Source organism: Magnolia sinica, chromosome 4 (assembly GCF_029962835.1).
Source record: "Magnolia sinica isolate HGM2019 chromosome 4, MsV1, whole genome shotgun sequence".
NCBI classification, from domain to species: Eukaryota; Viridiplantae; Streptophyta; class Magnoliopsida; order Magnoliales; family Magnoliaceae; genus Magnolia; species Magnolia sinica.
In genome coordinates this window covers 15745988-15755456 of record NC_080576.1, presented here as the reverse complement: position 1 = coordinate 15755456, position 9469 = coordinate 15745988, and the positions used below count along the sequence as shown (strand labels likewise).

Sequence of the window (9469 nt, the reverse complement as noted above, 5' to 3'; positions counted from 1 at the left end):
GTTCATTGGTCCCAATATGGATGAAACACTATGCCAAAGTCATGTTCTTTGATGATCCAAAAAACCCAATTGGGCCACCCAAAATCCCAAATAGAAGTGGAAACAAAATATACTAAATGCTCCGCATTATATATATGCTGGAAAATTTTGTACGTTGGGAAGTTAAATGGTGTAATTTTCAGATGGAGGACCATATATACACAGCGTGGCCTACCTGATGTACGGTTTGGATCATTTATCATTTGGTCATGTGGGCTCCATCAAACAAATCAACTGGATTAGAGCATTGCCACTTACACAAAAACAGACGCCAATAGGAAAACGACAGCACAGAGGCAGTAGAACCTGAATGTGTGGAATAGAGAAACTGAGAAATGAATGTGCACCTGAAGCAAATTCAATCTCAAAGCACATGTTCTTGACAATTGAGTGCCGTCCATTTTCGTTTGAATCTTTTTTTTTTTTTTTCACTCTAGATCTCATGTCCTATCTACCGTTCATGTTATCTGAAGCTGTTTACATCTCATTTTCTGCCAGCTCACAAGTCCGATATCTGTTACCGTTGATCAATAATCTAAGGGTGTTTGTCATCATCATTTATTTTCTGTTGCTGGTTTTCTTGTTTGAAGTTTACCAGCCATTGGCGTCTTTAAAATCTGGATTGGATTTGGTGATGATCTATATAAATCTTCTACGTGCGTGACTCTACCGTAATCTACCTAAACCTACCTAACCACCCAGAGCTTTGGAAGCCCACACGCATGTACAACTTACCTTATCTGCACACCACCACTGTCCCATCCCATTTTAGCATACATGGTAAATATCCGTGCCGTCCATCAGGTGGAACTCACGGTGTAGATGTTATGCATAAATTAAAGGTGGGCCATGAGCCATGGTATTAGAAATAATTTCGACAGTTTAAAAACTTTAACCGATTCTTGGAACAGTAAAGGTAATATACATGGCAGTATCCTTCTATTGCGTGCCTTTGAAATTCACCAATACTGCACTGGCATATACGGTGGTTTGTCCGTTAGCTGATTTTTACAGACGCGTCAGCTTAGCAGGGATCACATTTCCATAAAGCAATACAAATGCAGCTGGCTTAGATATACATGACTTCGGATGCCAATTGCCTTTAGGCAAGGTTAGGGTTACAGGATCCTCCTGTAATTCTTTGAATTAGGATCCTCTGCAGCTGGAAATGGGGATTTTTTATTTTCCGCATTTTGTTTAGGCTGTGTCATTACTGATGTAATCATTGATGATATAGCCAAATAAAAATGCAGAAAATGAATAATAAAGCTAAGCATATTTATTTGTGACATGTGTGTTTGTACGATGTGATAAAAAATGCTTTGCATGTATTAATAATTCAACTGGCTTTGTAAGTCTGAGGTGTGGTTGGAGGGGCCTAGTTAGAGTCATGTGCCAAATAATTCTTGGTTGGAATTTTCTAGCCACATCACCTTCTTGAGTGGACTGTAGCTGTGCAATTTTATATATTGTCAGAATTGATAAATTGAAGGGTGACGCAGGAGAGGACGTAAGGTCAAGTACCGTCTCCCTCAAGAGGATAACTATTTCGAATCCACTAAACTTCTCTGGACTCATTACAGAAACTTCTTGAATTCACAAGGAAAGAAAACAGAAAATAGAAATAAATTCTAATAAATTCAAAATTGATTAATGGATGAATAAAAATGAGCTCACAACCCTTTAAATAGGAGTACCAAGCAATGAGAAAGAAATCAGAATCAAACTATAACTAAAACTCCTAAAATTCGCGACTTACTATAAACAGTAAAGATGGTCGTGATGTCTACTACTGTGCAAGGTTTTCGGCCAAAAATAATAAGTGTTTTATTTGACTTCACCAAACCGTTCTTCTAATTATTCTAAGCTCTTTTTACGTTGGGCGCAACTCCTAAAGCCCGATGGATGAAGAGTTATAATCAAACTAAAACTTACTATTTATAGTAAAAACAAAATTAAAACAGAGAAACGACCGTCGATCCGGCGTAGATAGGTTGGTTGGCTAAAGTAGCTCGTTCTACCCCAAAATCATATATTGTCAGATAACTCATTCCGGATTGCGAGATACACCTGATCTAAGGTCCGATAGTCCGGATCACTTTTGTCGTCGACCGGGCCTTTTCTGATCCATCTTGGCCATGAAACTGTCCGCGACCCACTCTATATCAAAGGGTCAGGATCTGTTTAATCAAGGAGATACTGGCATCGATCATCCATGTTGGGGCTCACCAGATAAGCACTGGTTCACTGAACCATGGGCCGACTTGTTTCTAATGGAGCATCGATCACTGCCCGGTGATCCACTTTCGGAGAAGCATTATTTTATGATGCAAGATGGTGGGAGACCAGGTGGGACCCACCCAATTTACCTAACCACTGGGGAGTCACTATCGACCCAGCAGCGGTCAGGAAACGACACTTGACCTATGACTATGGGTTATTTTTAGAATTCTTTGACTAGTAAAAGAGCAACGCGGATTGCGTCCTACCCCGCCCGTCTCCAGCTATGAACGGGCAGTATCTCTGAGTGGCCACCTTAATGTATGAATTTTATCTACACCGTCCATCTACTTATCCGTGACATTTTATGAAATGGGATAAAAAATTAGAAAATTCCAACGCTTAAGTGGACCACACCGTAGGAAGCAGTGGTGGTGATGATACTCACCGTTGAAACTTTCCTAGGGCCGACAGTGATGTTTATTTACCATCCAAACTATTCAAAAAGTTACCTAGAATTGGATGAAGGGAAGATACAAATATCAGCTCGATCTAAAACCTCTGTAGCCCCTAAGAAATTTTCAACGGTAAGAGTTTAATCCCCAATTTTGTGATCCACCTGTGTCTTTGATCTTCCTCAGTTTTGGACATATGTCCTTAAATGATACAGATAAATGGATGGACGGTGTGGATAAAACCCATGCATCACGGTGACCATTCAGACCTCCTGCGCGTTCCGGAGGCGGGCAGGGTAGGACGCAATCCGCGTTCGCAAAAGAGAAGGAAGAAAAAACCGTTCGTCTAAATATTTCAAAAAAGAAAAAAAAACCAATTTGATAATCTGGGAGAGGGTGATGGTTCATATTCATGCACACAGACAAAGCCCACGTGGCATAAACTTACCTCCAATCAACCTTCTAAATCATGACTCTCAAAATAAATGGGTCACAAGCTAAATATAATATGGAAGAGATTACTGCAATGGGCCGATTGCAAGACATGTAATATTGTACGGTTAGCATGACAAGCAGACAATTTTCTAAACTCAGCAAAACCTGTCCATTAATCAGGGGCCAGGATCATGTAATCAATCTGATTTTAGTTCTATTTCACATCTACCGTGGGATCCAACTTTTTGTACAGTTCATACTTAGGTAAATACATTCCACATGTGAAGTGGACATCAAAACTATATAAAATAACCCTTGAGAGAAAAAAAAAAAGATACCTGCTTTCGTCACTGAGGTCCTGGTATAACGCACAAAAAAAAAAAAAAAAAACAAAAAAAAAAAAGAAGAAAAAACTGACCACTGTAGACGCATCTTTTTACCATGTTTCTTTTTCTAAAGAGTTCAAAACTTACCTTTCTAAATTAGACGTTGCCTTCCTTTCCGAAGCGGATTGGCTGGTGTGGGCCCCACCATGATGTATGTTTTATATCCACACCTTTCATCCATTTGGAGAGATAATTTTAGTGCAATATCCAAAAAACGAGTTAAATCCAGATCTCCAGGGGACCCCAGCACAGAAAACAGTGGGACAGTGACGCCCACCATTAAAAACTTCTAAATGCCACAAAGTTTTAGATCAAGCTGATATTCGTGTTTTCCCTTTTCATGTCTTTTTTAACTTTTGAACAGGTTGGATTTCAAATAAACATTATATGAGCCTTATGATAGTTTCAATGGTGGAAATCACTCTCCCCATTGTTTTCTTTGTTGGGGTCCATACAGATTTTTATTTGTCTCGTTCTTTATTTTATACCCTAAAATGATATCTAAAAATGGATGGACGGGTTGGATATAACACATACATCGTAGCGGGGCTCACAGAACTTCGTCACGTCACTTCAGTAGCCCCTGCTCAACCTGTCAGTATCTAATCCGCGTCCGAGCTTCAGCGCTGGGCGCGGATTGCGTTCTGCCCCCGCCCGGACGGTAATCCGTCCGGGGAGGGCTCTGTAGGGCCCACCGTGATGTAAGTGTGTTATCCACCCCGTTGATTGATTTTCTCATATCATTTTAAGGTATGATCCTAAAAATGAAGCAAGTCTACAGCTCCAGTAGACCACACCAAAGGAAGCTGCAGCGATAATGACACATACCGTTGAAACCTTTTTTAAGGGCTGCCGTGATTTTTTTATCATTAAAAAAAAAAAAAAGCGAGTTAAACTTAATCCCCACTTTGTGGTCCACTTAAGCCCTATACCTGCCTTACTTTTTAAATCATACCTTAAAATGATATAAGAAAATTGATGAACGGCGTGATAAATCACTTACATCACGATGGACCCACGGAGCCCTGCCCGGACTGTAGGACCCATTCCGCGTCTGCCAGCGCTCGTCTTCGTACACCAGCCAATCCGCTTCCGAAAAGAAGGCAGGGATATTTTTGCATTCAAATGCTCGTCCGTACGTCCAACGTCTAAGTTGGGAAGGTAAGTTTCGGACTCTTCGTAAAAGAAACTGGGTAAAAAGTTGCATATACAGTAAACAAAGCTCGAATTTCAAATGAATGACGATCAGAATCCTCTGCAACGCTGTTGTACGCTGCACGTACAACCATTGATCTCTCTGGCCCCACTGTGTCCTATGTACGAAATCCACTCCGAACATCAGCTTCAACCCACGATTTAAGAACATCAGGCCAAAATTGTTCGCATTCCACAGCTAATGTGGGCCACGACAAAGTGAACAACAGACGGTGGAGTTCAACCATAGGTCATGTCTGGGGCGAACCATGGAGCGATTATTTCAACCAATCTGTTCATCAGGTGGGCCCCACCGGTATGAACAGAAACACTAAAAATCAAAGTGATAAAGAACCTAGGCGGGCCCCACGTTGGAATTTAGAGGCGCCTGGGCGTGACTTTACCTTGGTCCCACAGTAACTCCCACCTTAGTTCATAAATGCGAAGGCTCAACTGACGGATGGAATAGATGTTTCACGAGGGCCATGATGACCTGCAGCACTTGGGTCTTTCCCCCCTAAAATCGTAACGAGTGTCGTAAAGGATTGCAGTCCAATGAATTCCGATGTATAAATCGTCCACAGCACCTGTTTTCTGCAGCGCTGTAAAACACTAGTTCTGCAGGACATACCATGTTTGATGTGTAAATCCGCTCTATCCATCAGATGGGATTCCTTATTTCAACCGTACACACAAAAGATAATGCTGTTAAAAAGTTTGTATTGGCAATACCAATAAAAAAAATGTAAAATTGCTACTAAAACCATTATGTTCAGGTAGCGTGGCCCGCTTGAGATTCGAATCAACCTTAATTTGTAGCCCCGTTTCTCTGCATAATGTGACATCATGTGATGATTGCATCACTTGAAGGAAGATCTAATCTACTTATTTTCTTCATGACCGGCCATTTCAGTGGAAAGACATAAACTTCGACGAGATACAGGCACTATGTGGCATACAACAATCAATAATGGTGATTTTTCATTTTCAACTATTTTCTTGTAGTGTGGTCCATTTTATTTATGGATGTGACACATTCTATGGCTTGTAACCTTCAATTAAATTCTAAATCGATTGGATAAAGTGGATTCAATATATATTCCATGGTAGACCTTATAACTATTAACACATGACAACCATAACCCTTAATATATGACAACTATTGCCTTTAACACGTGACAATTCTAACACTTAAAACATGACAACCTATGCCTTGATCCTTAACACCTCAAGGATACTGTCAAGTGGAGCTCATCATTGGGTATGCACTGAATTCAATCTATCCATTGTAGTTAGTATTTTATAAAAGCCCGTGGGCTAAAGAATGAGCCATATTCGTATATCAGGTGGACCATGTCGCAAGAAAACAATTAAGGGCATGTTTGGCCGGGCAAATCCCATGAGATTAGGAGGGATGGGATGGATTTTAAGGTAATGACGGTGGTGTCAATGGATTGATTTAAGATCCATGGGATTTCTATATCCCAGGACAAGTTCACTCGGTCTGTTTGGCAAGGCCAGCATATCCTGGAATTTTTCCTTCCCAGCCGTCCAACCAAGGGATGGGATCAGTTTTAAGGTAATGATGGTGATGTCAGTGGTTTGTTTTAAGATCCATGGGATTGCTTATATCCGGGGACAAGTTTACCAGGTCTGTTTGGCTCATCATGCATATCCCGGGATATTGCAATCCCATCCCTCCTAATATGGTGGGATTGGTCTGTCCAAATAGGCCCTAAGAGTGGATTGTAGTGTTATCAGTTATTATGAGCCATAGAGAACTTGAATCCAATTGAAATTTGCATTTTCCCGCTGAAATAGTGGGCCACAAAATGAACGGGACTTTATTTGCCGTCAAGTGAGCCCAATAATCTCGTGATATCAGATCATGCAAGGGAGTGGAGCTTGTAAGCTTCTCCCTCAAGGAAAAGTAAGTAGAGAATATTTTGGTTAATGAAAAAGCTAAAAGATATCAGGAGGATTTAAAATAAAAAATAAACTTTAAACACTGTATATGCAGTCAATGGTCAAACGCGACGGCTTATGAATGCAACAGAAGACGTGATTTTGCTCTAGGAAAAATCTGAACCGTCCAAACTTTCGTCCTAGTCATCAATGACTTTGTAAGCGACACCCACCCCCGCCCTTTCTCTCTCTCTCTCTCTCCCTCCTACCGAGTCTATATAAACATATCTCCTCTCGTCATCCAAAATCACTCAAGACAGTAGCACTGAGTCTCCTGCTCTTCTCTAAACAACTGTTTCATACTTAGAAAGCAGTGTAGAAAGAGTAGGAAGACCCATGGCCATGAACATTGAGGGCATTGAGAGGATGGAGCATGGAGTTCCAGAATCCTCGTCACCAAAGGAAATCCAAAAACGCACTGTCAAATGGTGGCTCATTGCCCTCAACTGCACCCTCACCGGGGTAGGGACCATCTCCGGCCCACTGCTTCTACGGCTTTACTATCTCCACGGCGGGAGTAAGAAATGGCTAACCAGCTCACTGCAGACAGCTGGTTTCCCCGTCCTCCTCATCCCACTCTCCATTCTCTATATACGCGAACGGTCTCGCGGGATGGGATTCCTGCTGGAACCCAAGCTCTTTATATCGAGTGTGGTGATCGGAATCCTCATAGGTCTCGATAATTTCATGTATTCAATGGGTTCTTCGTTCCTTCCTGTCTCCACATCCTCACTACTCTTCGCCACCCAGCTCGCTTTCACTGCGTTATTCGCTCTCATCATTGTGAGGCAGAAATTCACAGCCTATACAATCAACGCCGTGGTGTTGATGACTCTCGGGTCAGTGTTGCTTGGGCTCCGCAAGAGTGGTGACCGTCCTGCGAATGTAACCAACGGGGAGTATATGCTGGGTTTCATCATCACTATTGGGGCCGCTGCGTTGCTGGGATTCGCGTTGCCATGCATCGAGCTCTCTTATGCCAAGGCCAGCAAAGTCATCACTTATCCGGTTGTGATGCAGTTTCAGTTCTTTGCTACCTTGTCTGCCACCGTTTTCTGCGTTATTGGGATGATTATTAATAAGGATTTCCAGGTAAGAAACCATTTAGCCATAACTTGCTAATGAGACTCAAGCACACATGTGGCAACGTGGCACACGTTTCTGAGATCCAAGACGTTCATCTGAGTCTGCACAACCACACTTGTACAGAAGGTGTGGTAGGTTAAATTGACTTAAACAACTGTATTTATTTTCCTCATATCAGTTTAATATCCGAGATGTGAGCCATTGTCCCACGTGATATTAAATTAATATCTTGTGGTGGAGGACCTGGTACAACCCTATAGAAAATAAAATGAATAACCATCCCTCAGCCAAGATCTATGCGTGGCCTGCAAGAAGATTAAACTGGCCTTACCCAGGGTGATGAATCCACACAATGATCGGCTAGGATCTAATACCCGTCTGCCACATCAGCATGTGATTTTATTTATTTATTTATTTAATTTTGGATAAAGGTGGGAACACCCCACCTATAACTTTGTTAGCCAAGCTGAAAAACGATGTAAGTGAATTCTTCTAATGATCTGCATCTTTTGTATATACAGGCTATCTCAAGGGAGGCAGCAGCGTATGAACTTGGGGAGGCCAAGTACTATGTGGTGATGTTTGGGATTGCTGCTGGGTTTCAGATGGTATTCGTGGGAACTCTTGGCGTCGTCTTCTGCATTTCATCTCTCTTCGCTGGCATCCTCAGCGCCACTCTCCTCCCTATGACGGAGATAGCAGGGGTTATCTTCTTTAAAGAGAAGTTTACGGGAGAGAAGGGAATGGCCCTGGCTCTCTGCCTTTGGGGCTTCACCTCTTACTTCTATGGTTCCTACAAATTGAACAAGAAGCAAGAAGCCCAAGAAGAAGAAGAATCCAAGTAGACCTAAAAATCAAACACAACCAAAAGTGGAATTGGAATATGTTTCGAAATCAAGATGCGTGTGCGTGGTCTTAATTAGTCCATACACGTACATGGACGCCCGCCTTCTTGATTTATATTTTTTTCTCCTTCTTTTGTAATTTTATTTTATCCTAAAATGAAACATAAATATGTAACTCTGAACATTGAGATGTGTTTATCTTTTGGGTGAAAGTGAAACCATGTACACGTATCAAAAGTTCTTAGAGCTTCATCCCTTGGTTATAAGAAGATCTTCCAATTAAGCAGTGTGGTTTTCAAGCTTGACCCATTATTTTTTAAAAATGTTTGCAAGGAAAAGAAATTTTTATTCACGATGACTATCAACGTACATTGGGGTGAGGCCCCATTATTTGCACGGTCCAGATTGGGCAGGATGCATGACTCTATCCGTTGCAGAAGTCAGATATTTGGCCCGTTCTGCATTTTCTTTTGGGATCTTATGATACTCGGGCAGTGTTCGACACTTGATACTCAGGCATTAAACCGACTAATGTGTAACCCACTGTTGCTAACCACAGTCCCAAAACTAGATTGAATGAACAATCCTAACCTCTGATTCATGGACCCTTCTATGTGATGATTGGATATTTTTCATTTTTAACCGTCCAATAAATCTCCACCAATCCGATTGTCACATGATGAAGTAAATATAAATCTCTGGTTCGTTTCTAAGTCGGGACCCATATCTTGAAATGTTTAATTAGACTTCATGGCCACGTATGCAATTTTGAGTGCGTGCGCATCATCCACCACAAGCTGTATGAGAAATGGGGTATTAAAATAAAGACAAATACAGTCAAACA

The 9469-nt window shown here is 41.5% G+C and overlaps 1 protein-coding gene across 1 annotated transcript; it reads left to right on the top strand.

Annotated features, from left to right (window-relative positions):
• Positions 1 to 6949: 6949 nt before the first annotated feature.
• On the top strand, positions 6950 to 8908 carry LOC131242566 (purine permease 3-like). Its single transcript, XM_058241284.1, has 2 exons — positions 6950 to 7786; positions 8302 to 8908. Exons 1-2 carry the CDS (start codon positions 7031 to 7033, stop codon positions 8623 to 8625), a joined length of 1080 nt encoding a protein of 359 aa, XP_058097267.1. The 5' UTR covers positions 6950 to 7030; the 3' UTR covers positions 8626 to 8908.
• The last annotated feature ends 561 nt before the right edge of the window (positions 8909 to 9469 follow it).